This window comes from Lycorma delicatula, chromosome 1, assembly GCF_047948215.1.
Source record: "Lycorma delicatula isolate Av1 chromosome 1, ASM4794821v1, whole genome shotgun sequence".
NCBI lineage: Eukaryota > Metazoa > Arthropoda > Insecta > Hemiptera > Fulgoridae > Lycorma > Lycorma delicatula.
In genome coordinates, this window is record NC_134455.1 from 324,112,264 (window position 1) to 324,131,784 (window position 19,521).

Genomic DNA, 19,521 nt, shown 5'->3' on the forward strand with positions numbered 1-19,521 from the left:
TTTGGAAAAAATATCGTTTTTGAGGCGGCAGTTGAAAGTATGATCATAAATTTCAATACTAATTCATCACATTCGTCTTCAAAATCTTCTTACGACTCAATTTAGGCAGAATTGCCGGGCTGGAATAAGAACTTCACTTTTACAGGTAATTAATAGTAAATGCTTACTGAACTTATATGGAATACCAAAAGTATGCGTAATCCGTAGAAACTAAATTACTTACTTTTTTTTTCCTGTTTAGCCTCCGGTAACTACCGTTTAGATAATACTTCAGAGGATGAGTGAGGATGATATGTATGAATGTGAATGAAGTGTAGTCTTGTACATTCTCAGTTCGACCTGAGATGTGTGGTTAATTGAAACCCAACCACCAAAGAACACCGGTATCCACGATCTAGTATTCAAGTCCAAGTCCATGTAAAAATAACTGGCTTTACTAGGACTTGAACGCTGGAACTCTCAACTTCCAAATCAGCTGATTTGGGAAGACGCGTTCACCACTAGACCAACCCGGTGGGGTAGAAACTAAATTACTATATGTTAATTAATTAAATTATTTTGTTAATATTTATTTAAACTTTTAATATTACAGGTTTAACTTAAATTTGTCATTATTGATAAAATAGAAAAGATAAAACTGAAACTGAAAGGAAATAAAAAAAAATAATAATAAACAGGAAACAAGTAAAGAATAAATATGCAAATAAAATTTTCGTATGTTGTCTACTTTTTTGAAAAATTTTCTTATTAGTTACCTTGTACAAGTAGTCAGTCGCATTGAAGGAGATAATTAATAATAATTTGTACGTGTGCAACTACTTTTGAGACAATCTATTACAATGCCACGCGGTTTGTTTATATCAGGCTAGCTCTTAAAGTGAATCGAGTATAGTAAGGTAATTTAAGGTGTAGCTGATGCGATAAAATAAATTTTTTTAATAAACTGATTTTTTTTCTATTATTATATTTATGTAGCCTAATTTTTTGAATATGTCTCCTTGATTTCATTCTTTGTGTAAAGAAAATAAGAAAAAATCTTATCATTTTTTGACATGATAAGATGTTAATTTTTTAATAATTAAAATGTATGAATTGACACATTTAATTACATGTAAAATTAATAGAAAATAACTTTTTGTTTGCATTTATCACATTTAATGTTTTATTTCGCTTACCGCTTTTTATCAATTGTGTGTTCAGCTTCCCAGTGGAAATGTATTTCATCTAACTGGTACAGACCTCGCAATCCACCTGCTGCAACTGCCACCTCACAGTATTGTTCAACATTTAACACAACTGAAATAATTTATAGAATTATGAAACCGAGAAAGAAACTAGTGTATTCTTTTAAATACATGCGCGCGCACACACACACACACACACACACACACACACACACATGTATGCATGTGAAGACGAACGAATACATCCATTTATTAAATATTTCACTTAAAATCACATAAAATTTTACAGCCGTTTCGATTATTAAACAATCATCATGCTTAGTATCATAGATACTGGGGATGATGTAAAATAATTGATTAGTTCATTGGTAATAATTATAAATATTAATTGACGAATAAACAATTCTTCCGTAAAGCAACAACTATTTTTGTTTTAGGCATTTCCAGTCGAAAGCCTAAATTTAGCTAAAGAAAATGTAAATAACGAAACTTCCAAATCACTGCCCCTGGGCAATCTGAGTAGGTGATTTAGATGTTTTTGAACTGGCTTCCTATTCGTATTGTCTAAATCGACGACACTTATCGCTTTTCCTAAATATTGTTTATTTGAAATTAATATTTTTTATTATCCCATTTAATTAATTAACAAAATAAAAACTGTAAAAAGAAAAAAATTAATTAATTATAAATTAATTTTTTAATTGTTTTAAACAATTCAAATTCCCTCAGTATCCTCTGCTGATGTTTTAAAACTGAAACGGCCATCTAGTTTTAGATTATTTTAAATGACTTTTTTTGAAAACTGTTTTTGAATTTTTTCTTTACTTTAATTATTATTATTGATTTTATATTTGGAGTATAATTACTTAACAGTGGATGATTGTAGAATACATTAGATTGAGAGGTAATGAATATTCCAGAACAAGTTAAGGTTAAATGTTTCGAGTAGAGACATTTAAATCAGCTTTTCTTAACCATTTCAGTATTTGCGACTCAATTTTCAATAATAATTTTCATCGCGCCCCCACTCATACAATAATAATGTATTTTGAGTATTTTGGCGCTAAAGGAACACTACGACCTTAATTACAAACTTTGCAAATTACCAAGAATTAGTAAATTTATTGATATTTGCCACACCGAATTTGGCAACACCGATTCTCTGCATTGACAAAACCAGAATCAATGCCTCTCTATTGCTCTTTGTCTTACGACCTCCATATCGGACATTCTCGCGGCTTCGTGAGAAGTTCCTATTAGTCTCGAACATTCTTGAACGTCTGCACAAATATGTATAAATACTGCACCTTGTTCAATTCCAGCCAGTCTCAGTCAAGTCGATCCTTCTATCGCTATCGAATTTATCGTGAATGTCTATGTTGTAATTTGCGTGTTAATTTCAATTCACGGTATTAAATATTCACGTCAGTAGATTTATACAGAATCATGAATAAATTTTTAAGTGGGCGTAAGCGAACAATAGACGATATTGAAGCATCAACAAGGCACAGACGAGCGCGTTTCGAAAATAAAATTAAGAAAATATTCTCAAGAATACTTAAATTTTGGTTTACCATTACTGAAGTAAATTAAGAAGAAAAGCCCATGGGTGTAATTTGCTCAAACCTTTTGGCAGCAGACAGCATGAAACCTAATAAACTTAAACGACATTTGGAAACGCTTCATAGTGAATACGTTAACAAACCTCGAGAATTCTTCGAACTAAAATTAAAATAATATAAAAAGCAAACATTTTTAAAAAAACTTTGTGAATGAAAAACTTTTTGAATGAAAAACTTTACTTGTCTCTTACAAAGTTTCATATAAAATAGCCAGCTATAAAAAGCCTCACACCATTGATGAAGAGCTTATTTTTCCAGCTGCAATTGAGATTGTAGAAACTATGTTTGGAGATAATTTAGCCAAAAATTGCAGTTCATACCTCTAACAAATGATACTGTTGCGGGTCGAATTGGTGACATAACTGAATGTATTCAGCATCATCTTTTCGAGATGTCGCGTGACAAATTGTTTTCAATTCAGCTTGATGAGGCAACAGGTAGCAATAAAGATGGCCATTTCCTTGCTTACGTTCGATTTTGTGGTGGTATGTCAGCAGTAGAAGAACTACTTTTCTGCAAACAATAGAACTCAAAGCAACAACAGTCGTATTATTTGCTGTCTTAAATGATTTTATGAACGAGGCAAATATAGAGTGGAAAAATTGCGTCGGAATATGTACCGATAGTGCTCGTTCAATGTCTGAAAGATCCCAAAGTATACAAGCACTTATAAAACAAAAATCTCCAAGTGTGTCTGGATACATTGCATGATCCACAGAGAAGCTCTGGCTTCCAAAGAAGCGAGTCCTGGTCTGAATATTGTGCTAACAACGGTTGTAACCGTAGTAAATTATGTAAAAATGAGACCCCTAAAATCAAGAATCTTTTCTCCACTTTCTAAAGATATAGGTGCAGTATATTTAGCGTTACTATTTTAGTGCGAGGTAAGATGGTTATCACGTGGAAATTTACACAACGTGCTTATGAATTAAGATATGAAATCGCCATTTTTCTAGAAGAGGAAAACCTACCGGAAGCCGAGAAGTTTCGAGATGATTTATTTGTGTTGGAATTGAGATACTTGGTCGACATATTCGAGAAATCCTTATATAAGGAGCAAATACACATATTGTTGGGTAAAGTTAAAAAATAAAAAAAACACACAGCTAGTATTTGCCAAAAGAAATTGGACTTTAATTATGTAAAACAACTGAACTTATGTTAAAGCATAACCTTAAATTAAATGAAATTATGAAATAAACATAACTTAATTTCACATAAGAAATATCAACTGAAATCAACATATCAGCTTCATATCAAACTTAGAAAAACAAATTACCGTAAATCTTGATTGGCATTGGCCTTTCCTGATTTATGAACCACAAACTTAACGTTAAATAATGTAAAAATGTAATTCTAGTTTGACGTAGAAAAAGACACAATAATATTACAGTACAAAAGAGTTAATTACAATATAATCACACTGAACTTAATTGAGCACATGAAATGGGTTGCAGCTGAACAATGACAGCCTTCTGTAAGTGACCTGTCGTGACTGTACTAAAGTGAAATTGAAACTTGAACGGCATAGGTAGGATGAACTGAATGTTCCACAAATTTGAATGATGACATAAAGGTTTAACGTAATGAGTAATGAAAAACTGAACTTGGCTGTAGCACACAAATATTTGCCAGAGATGAACTCGTAGCAGCAAGTACAGAAGAATACCTATGTAGTCCTGGGCGTAGTCCGCACGGTGAATCAGGAATACAGCGGCGTGATGTGGTTTAGTGGTAGAATGAGGCGTGGAATCTCAAATGTGTAGTGATGAGTTTGAAATTCTGCTTGAGCGTGAATGTTACCACAAAGTTTGCAGGAGAGTATTGCCCTAGGCGACTGCAGTGGTGAGATGTTGGAGGTACTCTGCCGAAAAGATGGCGAAAAAAGGCGGGGGTAACCAGATCCAGGTAGTGGACAGGAGAGTGTGTGTGTGTGTATTAGTAAGGGGACGAAAAATAACGGGTGTATGAAAAGGGTAGTCAGAAATAACTCGATAGAATAATAGGCGCGGTCGCTAAGGATGACGGTGGGAGGGTCGAACACAAGAACAATAATAAAAACAGGTGGGCTTTACAGACCCAGCAATACGAAACCAAGTGGAATTCAAACATTCCTTGTAACAAAACAACGGGACCTACCCTAGCTTGGAATTCGTAGAAAATAACGGAAAACTTTATGCCAGAATGGCGTAAACACATATGTTGGATACAAGTGATAAAGTTAATGCTTTTTGTACAAAATAGGAATTGTGAAGTAGAAATTTAAAGCAAAAACCTAGAAATGTTTGCAAATGTGAATGAGTGTGTTAAAACTTACGAACAACATGTGAAAGTTGTTTTTGTAACCATTGAAAATTATTTAGCCATGCTGGCAAATAATTTTAAAAAGTATTTTTTTGCTGACGACAACTTGGAAACAAATTACGAGGGGGTTAGGGATCCATTTCCCGAAGGGCTCTCGACTATTGAAGAAGAAATCTTCATAGATTTCACGGCAAGTGCGAAATCCAAAGACAATTTAGTAATAAGTTAATCTTTGAATTTTGGGCAAGGGTAGATGATGAGTTTTGTGCACCGAAAGAAAGAGCATTTCGTATATTATTACCATTTTCAACATCCTACCTTTGCGAAACCGGATTTTCTGCGGTGTTAATATTAGATTAATATTAAATCTTCCTTCGAAAAACTTTGCCCTGCAAGACAGGCCCAAGGTAGTCACTAATAATTATCAAACTTGTTTTTAATTAATTTTGATAAGTTAATCTAGAAGAATAAAAATGTAAATGTTCATTTGTTCAATATTTTAAATCTCCGAAAATTCTTCACCGATTGCTTTGAAATTTTGACAATAACGTTGCATTCGAACACGCGCGTGTTTTTATATACCTACTATTTATATACCTAAGTCACATCTGTGACAGATAAAAACATGCTTTTTTGAAAAACAGCGCTATCTGTTGGACGTAAAAGCAACACACGCTATACTAGATATTTTACAATTCCAGTTCAATGTTTCCGATACATGGGCCAGCTATAGACTAAAAAAACTACTGGACCGATTTTTGCGCGGGGAAAAGGAAGAAAGGGAAAAATCGGAAAAGGGAAAAATTGGAAAAAGGAAAAATCGAAAAAGATAAAAGAAAAGAAAGTAAAAAGGAAATAAAGGGAAAACTGTAAAAAAGGGGGAAACGGGAAAAGTAAAAACACGAAAATGAAATGGAAAGGGAGAAAAGAAAAGGGGAAAGGGGGAAGATGAAAGGGGAAAATGAAATAGGGGAAGAGAAATGGGGAAAGGAAAGGGGATGTAGTAAAAATGAAAACGGGAAAAGGGAAAATGGGAAAGTGAAAAAGCGAAAGGAGTAAGGTGAAAGGGAAAGGGGGAAAGGGAAAAAGGAGAAAGGAAAAGGTTATATTTTGCGAAGTTCCGTAATGTTCATTTTGTTAATGTTTTATCTATCTTTCAATTGTGTTCATTAATACATATATATATATATATATATATATATATATATATATATATATAATCTAGCTAGTCTGCTAGTTATTAAATACTTGTGAAGTACTGATACAATTCTTTATAAGTTTATTATATCAGTATAAATGTGTACTTCATTAATTATTATGTCAGAATATATTTTGTTTTTCTTTCCTTTCACTAAATTAATAATTTATTTTAATAATATTTTCTTTTCGATATGCTCGCATCCCCCCCATGTAGTGTTATCACGCCCCTCCTAGGAGGGCGCGTCTCACAGGTTGAGAAACACTGATTTAAATCATATTTAAAACGTTCTAATTGCTCACAGTGTAATAACATAAGTTTATGTTAAAAGCGATCAATAAATAACCATTCGTTGGCGTTCGTGTAATATTTAATGTAAATAAGTTCTAGATTTGTAATATTTATTAAAAAAAACTAACGTCTGTATGTAAATAATTATTACGTTTACAATGTATATCGCCATTCTTACAAACATGTTCGTGTGTTTGGCCTTTAACAGCAACCACGATGACACATATTTCTTACAAGTCAACGATTGCTTTCTTCTCATATTTTCTACTTTACAATCATTTTATAATACTAGATGCGATAGTATTCTTTTCCTTTACTGACCTGTGTGTCCATTGTTTGTGAGGTTAGCTTGCACCGGTCTATTGTAGTGTAAAAATATGAGTGGTTCAACTCTCTCCCGTTTTCCAATTCTCTCTTGAAGATCAATGGGTGATTGTTTCTTGCCTTCTGAACACTGACCCGTCCATTCTGGAACAACAATTAAAAAAATAAAAATAAATATATTTATATATATATATTATATTGTGACATAAATAATTTTCACTATGAAAACAATAGTATATGCAGCGATGTTTGTCATTTCGATGACTTACACTCGCCATGTGAAGAACGGGTCTGCTCCTATTGCGGTTCTTTTATTCTTTTTCTTTGAAAAGAACTTCTTTTATTTTTCTTATTCTTTTATTTCCTTTTCTATTCTTCTTTTATTTATAAATTATTTATTTACATTTTTTTATTCAACAACTTATTTCTGGCTGATCACAGTTATACTTCTTTTTACCACGATGAAAAATATACATTTTATGGCATGTGAAATGCCAAGCCCACGCCAAGTTTCTATTAATGTAGAAACTACATTAATAGAAATTACGAATAGTAAAAAAATTACACTGAAATTCAACTCAGTTCCTTATATAATTATGCGACATGTTGTTACAAATTACCATACATTTTTGTAAAAATAAACTTCCTTAACCTGATATTTTTGAATATCTTCATTATAATTCACTTATTCTCTTGGGTAAAAAACTGTTTAATAGATGTTTATCTTTTTCATTGTACACCAAACATATTAAATCTGAGTATCCCTACGGATGTTTATTGAAAAGTTTACCGAATGCTATAAAAAAGAGCCTACGCTCTCTTTCCTCTAGCTAGTCTTGAAGAAACAAAGAAACATATTTTTTCTCCTTTGCAGCGGATAATAGATTAGTTACCTCTCCTATTAAACTCCAGTTTATTTTTCAGTGTGACTCTTCGAGATACACAGACCATAAGGAAATATTTTTCCTCCTTTCAACCTCTTAGGAATTCATTTTCTTAAAATCCTTTTCTACAGCGTATCTATAGACTATAATAATTCTGGCTGTCAAATTCTTAAGTGTAGGATTTTGAGATTACAGTTACGATGTTGTCTAACTCGAGAGGTAACAGAGGTAAGGTGAACGATGAGAGAGTAGATTTTATGACACATGCATTATAGCAGATTAATTAATTACATTTATTTTATTTTTAGTATTATAATAAAAGTTTTTATTAATAAAATCCAGCTAGATAAAACGAAAAAAAATTATAATAAAAACTTCAAAAATAAACCATGATTCCTGCAAAACCCAAACGTCATCTAATTATAAAATTAATTTAAGAATTACGAATATTATTTTTTATTTATAAAAAAATAAAGTATTATTATTATTATTGTTTAATATTACTGTTGTTTCAAGATGTTTCATCAATTCTTCACCTTATAAGGCAATAGGCCAATAGTTGAATACTGCGTCTCCCATACGGAATTGTAATACAGACTACACTTTTAATTTAATTGAAGCAGTTCACAGATGCCTCTTTTCATTGTTGAAATATAGAGTTTTTGTCAAATATCACTAAGAAGACTTCCTTTGAGTATCTTAGAAATAAAAATAACATTCTGAAACCACCAGCCGATCACTCTGGGAACTAAGATCCCAGACACTACACTGGATTTTATAATTAGATGACGCAACAATATCAGTTTTCGATTACCATATGTTAGATCGCGAAAGAATAATCTTTTTCTCTGGATGTAGTTTTTTGATTCCTTTGGCAAGGTACTAGAAGAAAATAAATCTTTGTCTCCCTGATTCTGTAGGTGTTTTGTTGATACATGTCAGAAATTAGTAAAACGTTATCGAAATTTAGTAACAAATATGTCAATAAAATAGTAAGTTTGTAATTCGTTCTGATTATTAAGTAGTAGCTTAATCCTGGGCCTTAATTTTGATTATTATTAATATTTTATAATAATCTTCTAATTTTGCACGATCAATGATATGATTTTCTGTATATTGCTTACTTAACATATGTTTGTTTTTTGTCGTACATTAAGGTGTTGCACTTTCTCCCTGCTTTAGGTAATTCCGACTTCCCAGAATTAATTATTCAGTGGATGGATGTGATCGCTATAAAGGGAAATGTGGAAATATAAAAAAAGTTATTATTTTTTATTGGAAAAGATAGTTTGTTGTGAGAGTGTAATACTCATATTTTAATTATTCTATTCCGTTAGTTCTTTCGATCTAACCTTTACCCGTTTGTTATCTTTATTTTCTCCCGAGGGAGGATTGAGATTGCTATTAGAGGAAATTTTGAGACAGTAAAAGAAAAATAAGAGACAGAATCTTATAAATTATTGAATAAAAGTGCCCTTATCTCTTTTCTTTTAAAAAACGTTTCTTATCTCCCGTTTCTATAAAATATTTTTAACCATAATTTAAAGATATTAATAAATGTTACGAGATAAACGACCTAAGAATCAACTATAGAAACAAAAATTATGTTCTACAATTATGTACGTCAAATATTTAAAATATAAAATTTTAATTTTATTTAAAAAATCTATTACTTAGAATGTTTTAAAAATCTGTTATTTAAATATTTTAAAACTAATAAATATAAATTATATATCATTTTATTATACTATATTATATTAGACACGAGAAAAAATAATACACATTAATCATAAAATAGACCTCTGTGTCATATCTACAATAGCTACCATTAGTTGACAGTAATTTAAATTGAGTTATTTAACTGAATAAGTAATGGGTGATTTGAATGAAAAGTCAATTTGCTTTAGAGTATGAAACACTTGATTAATAGTGTTTTAATTCTGCATCCTGTTCTGTTCCATGAATAATATCAGTTCACTGATTTTTCTTACTGCCGATGTAAATTTAAGCTTCAAATAAAATAAATCAGGCGAATATTTTCGTTATCGGCATTATAATTTTTTATAAAGATCCTACACCAATTATTTAATTGTTAGAATATACACAAAATTATGTGTATTAAATTTTTTCTTGACAAAAAATCTAAAAATGTATTGTGCTTTAACAGTAATATATTTTGACACTTACTTTTCTTTATATCCAAATGAAATTCGGCGATGCAGCTTATTTACCTTACGGGGTTTTACACAGTTAAAGGTGTAGGTAATTTTACTCACGAGTAACAATTAAAAGTAATAAATAATTATTATTATTCACCATAAATTTACAGTCATTTTTATAAATTTGTACCGGTAATTGAAATCGAATATATTTTGTGTAAATAGGATATTGTGAGGATGATTTCGATCACCGATAAGTAAGTTTAAATGTTAAGGTCTAAATAGATACTTGGAGAATCCAGGGAACATTTTAGTTAGCTTTTTTCTATTTCATTTTCATATAGTCTACCAGAATTAATACCAACTTATTTTTTTAATTTAGTGCTGCGCGCGCGCGTGTGTGTGTGTGTGAGGGACTCACAATCTCCAGTTCTTATCTTATTAAAGAGGTTAAGAGTTTAATAAAACTATGTTTATTTCAAGAGATCACTTTTTATGTGATTTAAACTATTTCTTGAGTATGTTTTTGAAGAATTTTAAACTGCCGTTTTTCTTACAAAACTGGTAAACCTACGTAATTCCTTCACGGTCGAAGGTACCGAATTGGTAATGGCCGACGCTTTCTTGTTTCTAGTTAGATGCCCTTCAAAAATTGCATGCACATACTCTTTCACGTATCAATTAAATCTTCACCACTTCAGAAGAAATTCATGTTTCGGCCAAGTCAGTGCTACATTAGAAATCTAGTTTAAGCTCGTTTTTTGTTGATTTCCTCTGAAGGAATATTATGTTCGATACAAAGGTAGCAGATCAGTTATTTTTAGAATTTTTAATTTTTCCAAACTATTTTCTAAACATAAGATACAGTTCTCTGAACTACTTCACTAAATTTAATCTTTATTTTTTTCTAGTCAAGGCTCGTTTTTAAAACGTTTTATTTATACTTTAATCCTTTTCCATTCCCTTTCCGCTTCTGCATTTTGAATTTTAATGCAATAAATTGCCAAAAACAGTTTTCTAAAGTCCGTTTTATTTTTTCGTGCAGCGAGTTATTTATTTACAAAAATAAAAAAGGATAGGAGTTTTCTGTTTATGAATATTATATGTATCAGAAAGCCTTGATTTTTCCAATTTGCCTTTTCGGAAAGTAATTTCTAGAAATTCTACTCGTATTTTGTTTTATTTTTGCAACTCGAGACGTATTTCGATGATTTACCTATTTTAGTTTAATATATTGATATCCTGTTTATTATCACTAAATACTTTGGTTAAGTTTGAGTCAAACGATTTATTATCCTTAAAAAACTTTCTTTTAATTAAATTTGAGAATATCAAAGAGCGATTATTTTCATATCGGTAAAGTTATTGTTAAAAAATAAATCCTTGCAAAGGGAACATTAATTTAATGTTTTGTGTTCGGTTGAAATCCATTTCCTATTAGCCATTTTTAAATGAGTTGAACTGTGATAAATGTACGTGATAATTTTATACAGTTCATCAATTGCTACCGCTGACTGCTGATTGGGGCTGGTCTGTGTGAAAGAGCCGATAGCTCAATTAACGATAATTATTCTTGGGTTGTTTCCCCTTCCTTTTCATTGCATGACACTTTTCATTGCAATTAAATCTCGTTATATTATTCATTTGTATTAATTTAATCACCGAATGATGAATCATCGATTTAGTTAGAAATATTATAAATTATTACGTTATTATGAAAATCTATGGCTATTTTCCTTCTGCAACTTTAACAGCAACTTAATAAGCTCTGAATCGTTTTTTTTATACATCTGTAGTTTCCCCGCCCCTCCGGACCGGACACGCAATTAAGGATAAGCTCAGTTCCGAGGGGTGCCTTCGCCTCAAACTATCTCGGAAGGACGCAAGGTCCCGCCCAGGCATCCGGGACTCGGTCTTTTTGCATGCCAAGCCTCAAATGAGGAGTTCCCAAAAGGGAACTCCCCACCGACTCCTGTGAATCTTTTGGTAATACTGAACATCACTTAATGGGTAATTTGAAATTTGTATAAACTAATTTTACTTTTTCTCACTAGGTGGTGAGAAAAATTGAATGGTACTGGATATTTTCAATAACTAATATATCAAGAGCACTTGAAAACATATTAATAATAATAATTAATTGTTAAGTATTCGATTATTTGGTATTTATTATCTTGGTAGCCTGCAACAATTTGAAAGAATTTTCACTTGCACACCAGTTCTCCCGCAAGAGTATATTTCATCCATTATAGATCTACTTTATTTCTTAGTGAAATGAATTATCGTAATAAAAATGCACAATAAACTATCTGTATGGATTGTAATGAAAGTTTAATAAATTTCAGTCATTACTTGTATGAATTATACGTAATACTATCCGAATTACCCAACGTTACTCTGAGAAACAGCTCTTATTATTTAATATTACTGTTTCAAGCGAAATTTAAAAAAAAAAACTCTTCCAGGAAAGTTGTTCCAGTTTTTTGTTTTAAACTGTTCTTCTGAAATAGTTAATTAAAATCAACTCCTAGGGGGTAAATCTAATAAAAATTGTTCCCTCCCCCAGAAAAACTAAGCTATTTATTTAAAATTATATTCACTTCAATTCTTTTCTTAATAATTCTTAATCATCATTTTAACATTTTTATATTATTTTTTTAAAATAGTTTAAAAAAAATAATTGTTGAAAAACTAATTTATTTAAAACTTTTTTAAGATCGAATACGATATCAATCAGAGTTAACATTAGAACATTTTCGCTATTCTTGCGTGGTGGCCGGGAAAAAAGAAAAAAATCAAAATAAATTAATTTAATTCGCTTAACGTGAAGATGTAATGAAAAGAATCTATTATATTAATAGCTAAGATGGATATGCTCAAAATTCAAATGATTAACTCGATCCAGTACGGTTTTTTTTTTAAAGAGAGACAAAAAAAATATCGCTAACGGTAACCTAAAGTTCAATAACTTGCTTGATCAAGCTATCTGTATTTGTTAATTATTTGATCACTATTGGCTGAAAGGTTTTATTCAGTTTACATTTCTAAGAAATTTTTATAAGTAAAAGGGAATCCTACCTTTTTCCCCGGCATCATTTTTGCTTTTTCTTCAACAAAATCTAATTCGGCTACGTTGAACTCACAACATGTACTACGATTATTACTATTTTTAATATTTGTTTGTTTCGTATTATATAATTATTATTAAATGTTTTTATTCATACAAATAATAATAACAATACAAATTAAGATTATGAAAAAATCATTCAGATGATTGTATGACATTTAATTGTTTCACTGAGCAACATCTTGATTAAAGAACGGTTGTCAATACAATTATTTATTGTTAAGAGGTGAAAGATAATCACGGAGCGACTTAATGGTTTATGTTGTTCAGGTACCTAGGTTATTGGGCTAGAAAGTGTTGACATGTAACATGACTTGTATTGTTATTTTAACACATTGTTAATATTATTATGTTTTTTAATTTTCTTTTCCTGCTTAATTTGTAGTTTTAACAGCGAGGTACGTTTTATAAAAAAATAAGTTCACCCCTTTAATTAATGTGAATTTTACGTTGCCGTATACTAGATAAAATTTAACCGGATTAAATCGATTTCTAAAATAATTCAAACATATTTTTCCTCCATGATCGTTCTTTAAATTGAACTTAATTGAAATCGACCGATTTTCAGAGAGCTTTTGCTTACTTTTTGAATTTGCTTTACAAATTTTATTTTTATTTTCGAAAAAAATATCTGAATCGTACCGTAAAAAACTGAAACCAAGAGAAGGTGTAATAATAATCCGCTGTTATGTAATTGTTGGCTGAGTCAAGCGATGAAAGCGATGCGTCAGTGACTGGCGATTTAATGATCCTTAATTCAACGTGTAAGAAACTGAAGAAATGAATAAATGAAGTACTCAAGAAAATGAAAATGAAACGGTTTAGTTACAGTTCAAACCCTTATCTGAGTCTGTCAACCGATCAACTACAACGAAGAAGATGTTCTATCAGACGAGTTTATCTAATAAGACCACTTCAGGAGCTGAAGAAGATGCAATAAAAGTAAGAAGCTCTTCGTACGCGCGAAAGCTACTTATCGATAATCATATTATAGAAGAAATAGTTTTAGGAGCGATGAAAAAATAATTAGTACACTCCTGAAACATAATCGTATCGCTTGAAACCATCGAAGAAAAAATTTTAGCCTTATCGACATCTAATGTATAAAAAGATTTTCATCGAAATCTCGAATTAGGTTGTTCTATAAAATAAGGTATTCTTCTACAGTTCTATCAAGAGATATAAGATACGTATTTATTTTTAACAGTCGCTATTAAATGTCGTATACGACATCGGTGAATTGCAAGTTACATGAAGGTATTGTTGAATTTCATAGTAGGTATCTGTTTGGAAATCTAAATAAGAACGGGATAATATGTTTATGCTCAAATATTTTTTTTAAAAACGCTATCAATTTATTTAAATAATTATGAAATAAGAAAAGAAGTTAAAAATTAATCTTTAAGATAATATACTATTATTAAATATAAAAACTGAAATGAGTAATCGGTTAGAAATAATCTTTAACTAAATTATGGAATATCTTTAAAGAAATAATTTGAAATTTGATTGAAAAATAAGAGAAAGAATACCACATATTTTAAAGTTAAAGTAATGAAAAAAATGTACAAGTACCTGAAAAAAAATTAAATTAAGAGGACACTAACTTTACAATGCCTAAAATACGTTGAATTTTTTAAAATTCATCCTGTGTATTTCTTATGAGTGACACTTGATAGATGCTAGTGTGATGTTAAAAATAATACATAACGTGGCCCTTTATTAATATTCTATAAAATTATTAAAAGTTTAGTCTAGCGTATCTTGAGAGAAATAATTAAATGATATTTACATTTTCTAAGGTTCTTTATTAATCTTACACTCACAATAAGAGTATTATTTATTAATTCTAATAAGAGTATTATTAATACTCGTTATTACGAGTATTCTCATACTCGTAAATTTGTTTACTTTTTCAGTAGATGTGTTGAATTAATTTATTAAAATCAGGTTTCTATGGGGAGGCTATTTCGAGGTTTTACTCATTTTATATTAAATAGTATTTTTTTAGTTTTAATAGTAAACTTTGATTCGAACGAAACTAAGATCTCGTCTAGTCAGATAATTTCAAAATCACGAAATATATGAAGAATTTAAGTATATATTAAAATCAGTTTTATTATAAAAAAAATAAAATTGCTTGAAATTTACAATATTTTTAAATGTAAAAGTATTTGTAGACGGATTTGTTAGTTTTATCCTCATCATGAGAGTATTCAACGATCAGAATTTAAAAATAAAACCTCGACTACGAAAAAATCCGTTTTATTGCCGATTTTTAGTAAATTATCGATATACAATGATTGTTAATTTTTATGAACATATCAATAAAAAGAATAAATACACTATTTAATAAGCCTTTTGATTTTATTTTAATGTGATATACCATTGTCATAAAAACATATGATCTTTAATTTTTAAGTATTGTAACAAGTTTATTTAAATTATCTTTTTTTTTAACTTTTATAAGCATTTTCTAGTAAAATATTGCAACTAAATACCCCATGCATAAGAGTTCATTGAAAATCTCCTTTGCAAGATCTTTTAGCTGATATCCCTTGATAGGTTTCATGAATTTTGGTCTTCAAGAAAATGACGTTTTCTGTCTGTCATTTCTTTAAATCTTCGTATACCAAGTGTCTCTCGGATGAGATAAATTGTTTGATACCTATTTCATGAAGATCGGTGTAACTGGTAGACAAATAAACCTACAACCCGAACACGTAGACCTCTTTCTAGCTTAGTCGGATAAATTTAAGGAATGAGCGAGCGTTCTGTGTCCCCTACTCTTTCCATCTTTTTCGGTTTACATCAATGGCAAAGTCGAAATGAGTTTTATATTTCTCTTCAAAAGATTTTGTCAAAAATATTTGGTTAATAACATTCTGACTTTGACAGATTTAACCAATTTAAAAAGTTTTCTCAGTTAATGAATCGCATAATTACACACTCAACTTCGTGGAAAGACGTGTTTTGTTGTAGTTTAACGACCCACCACATCATTTTCAATAAAAAGGAACAGGAAAAATGTTGTGATTGTAATTTTAAAAAAATATCAACTGTTATTTAAAAAAGTAAAATTGTTTTTCTCTTCAAAAGGAATAAAATAAAAATGAAAGCGCGTACGCGCAAACGTATACTCACATATATCCAGGTAAAAAAATTCTAAATTAAAAAAAAATAGCTGCTGTATTTCTACATTTTTTATATCATTCTAAATAATCTTTTATATCTACAGTACTATTTCATAAATAGAAAAATCTTTGTAAAATATTATTCATTATTTTTCAGATGCTATACGTACATAATTAATTAAATATAAATATTCATAATTAGAAGAAATTAGGGATAAAATACACTATTTTCAGATCTTACTAACCATTGAAATGCATAAAATAAAGAACAATCCCTCTTGTAGTTAAATGCATTATTTTAATGTTTTATTTGAACTACTTAAACCATAATAGCATCTAGCTAACTGCACATTTATTTAATTATCTATATATATAAAAATGAATGTTTGTCTGTCTGTATGTCTCTTATGCCTTCCTAAACCGTTCATCCGATAGCGACGAAACTATGGGGAATGGTTGGACGCATGCCAGGGAAGTTAGTTTGGACCCACTAGGTGGCGCTGGGGTCAAGATATTTCGAAAAATTGTATTTTTGGTCTGATTTGGCTCATATTAAGAATATATATTAGTTACATGAAAATAAATATTTTTGCAAAAAATGGACCAGCTAGATGGCGCTGGGGTTGAGATATTTAGAAAAATTTAATCACATTAATGTTTGAAAAAGTCGATATTGACATAGACAATGACAATACATTAGACGATATCTCTCAATATATACGTCTATATTAAATTTAGTAAAAGAAGTTTAGTTTATTCATATATTTTTTTAATGATTTAAATTTTTTATGTATTATAGTTTTTTTTATTAATTTTTTTATAATTTTAATGAATACAGAGGAGACCAGAGTGTAGAGCCCCCTGGTTAAACGGGAACGGCAAGTGAAGCGAGCCTGGACTGGCTTAACATTCCTGATCGCGACGGGAAACGCAAGTAACCGTGTAGCGCGGGTGAAGCCGCGACGGGTCTGCTAGTTCTACATAAATCCCTGTGTTTAGGAGTCATTGTATAATTGCTCGATTATCATAGTACTTACTGATGAAAACAAATACATTTTAAAAAATTTTCAAAAATGTTTATTATTGAAGAAAATAGTCATTACTTGAAAAGCGCCCAATAATTTGTCAAAAAAATCGAAAATCACCAAGGGCGATTTGAAAAGTAATGATATTCAGCCAGTTCATTTTTACTTCCTTATATGAAGTAAAGGAAGTATTTTAATCGCGAAAAATTTTGGTTTTCAGATTTCAATGGAAATATCCATTTTGACCATCCCTGAATCCATTTTGACTAGTTTCGACGTGAGGTCTGTAAGTACGTACGTATGTATCTCGTAAAACTCAAAAACGATTAGCCGTAGAATTTTGAAATTTTGTATTTAGGACTCTTGTAACATCTAGTTGTGCACCTCCCCTTTTGATTGCAACCGACAGGCCAAAAATGTGTATACAGTCAGACCTCTAAATAAAGCGGGGTTTCAATTTTGAAACATTTCGATTTTGAACTTTTTCTTAACTGCAGTAATAAGTCCTGGTTAAGAGCTTTTCAACGATATATATAAGTAGTACTTATTTCCCTTGATTACAAAGTTATAGCCAAATAAAATTTTAATTAATGAAATATTGGATCCTACAAGGGGAAGGCACATCCATTCGAATCCAACTTTACATACATTTTTTTAAACTTTTTTTTAATTTAAATATATTGATTTATTAATAATTATTAACTTCTGATTAAAAAAAAATTTGAACAGTAAATAATTCAATAATATCTGCACAAAAAAATATGAAAAAAATCACAAGTTATTACTGAAATAAATTTTTATGTATTTTTCAATTTAGTTAAAAAAATTTTAAATCAGAGGTTAATAATTATTAATAAATAAGTTTATTTAGATTAAAAAAAAAAAAAATATTACGTATATGATGTCGGATACGAAACGATATTTGCTTGGTTACGGATCCGATACGTTCTCACTTACACCAAATAACCTACTTGAGCGACGTGAAACAAAATTAATATATAAACTAATATAAAATGCTAACGAAATTTTTAGGGCCATTTTTCTGTGTTAACTGTCCACTTTTATTAAAGTACTGGAGGATCGTATCCCACTTTCAAACGAAATAAGTTTAAATGAAGTGCAGCAAAAAATGTGTATATGTAATTTAACAGGCGTACAAGGAAGTTATGTGGTGTCCAAATCAGATTTTTTTAAATTAATTTCTGTTCGTTTCGATGTAGGTTTAAAGATATTCTTTACGTTTCGATATTTTTAATATAGATCAAACAGTAGTTTAAAGGAACCTTTTTTGATTTATCATATTTTTGCTGCCAAAGTTTTGAAACGAAATTATATTTCACCTACAATTATAAAAACGATTTACAAATTAAAATATTTATTTTGAAAAGACAGATTTAAAAAAAAAGAAAGAAGTAAGGATATGCTGTGGTTTACAGTATTTCCTTCCACTCTTTTTTTTCCTGTTTAGCCTCCGGGAATTACCGTTCAGGTATTACTTCAGAGAATAAATGAGGATGATATGTACGAGTGTAAATAAGTGTACCTTAGAACACTTCCTAGAGTGATCTTTCTATTCCAAATGAATAAATCTACACAGTGATGTGTTTTAGCAATAGCGTTAAGGCTTATTTACTTAATTAAAGCTTTATTTATTTTTTCTCCATCATCATTTCATTTCTCTTTCTTGTTCATTCAAGAATGAAAAAATATTATGTGATAAATTATATGATAATCTGTTAGAACACGAATTAGAATTCAGTAAATTGATTACCAGTACGTTTATACTTAAAAGTAGCGTGAAAACCCATTTGAAGATGTACATTATGTAAAGAAAGAAGATGAACGTTGCGTAGTAACACCTCCATAACCGTTTTTGCTTTCATAATCACCGAGATCTACATCCTAAAAGCAATTGCTAACTCTAGAGATAACGTGGAGAAGACTGTAAACGTAAAGATAAACTGCATAAAGATAAACGAGTTAACCGAGTTTATAAATATTCTGCATGAAACGACAAAGAAGTACGAGGAATATGTTAGTGGCACCCAAGATGAGAATATGATTATTAGGAATGTGATTAGTGACCCAGGAATAAAACTAGGAGTAAACTTGTATTATTGAAGTAATTTAGTGGAAATAAATTGCAGCCCTTAATTTAAAAACAAGAGTGTGTTAAAGTTACGGGAGAAAATGGCAATAATGATCATCAGGAATGATTGACGATGCGGTGGATATTTGTCATTCTAGATCCTACGTATATTTCCTCTAA

General features: G+C 30.1%; 1 protein-coding gene across 1 annotated transcript in view; it reads right to left on the reverse strand.

Annotated features, from left to right (window-relative positions):
- The window catches only part of LOC142334206 (carbonic anhydrase 1-like), a 122,296-nt gene that overhangs the window by 12,605 nt on the left and 90,170 nt on the right, over positions 1-19,521 (reverse strand). Inside the window, exons 3-4 of the mRNA XM_075382036.1 lie at positions 6,921-7,067; positions 1,176-1,296 (exon numbers count right to left, since the gene is read on the reverse strand). Coding sequence (XP_075238151.1) covers positions 1,176-1,296; positions 6,921-7,067 — 268 coding nt within the window. The remainder of the gene's footprint in view (positions 1-1,175; positions 1,297-6,920; positions 7,068-19,521) is intronic.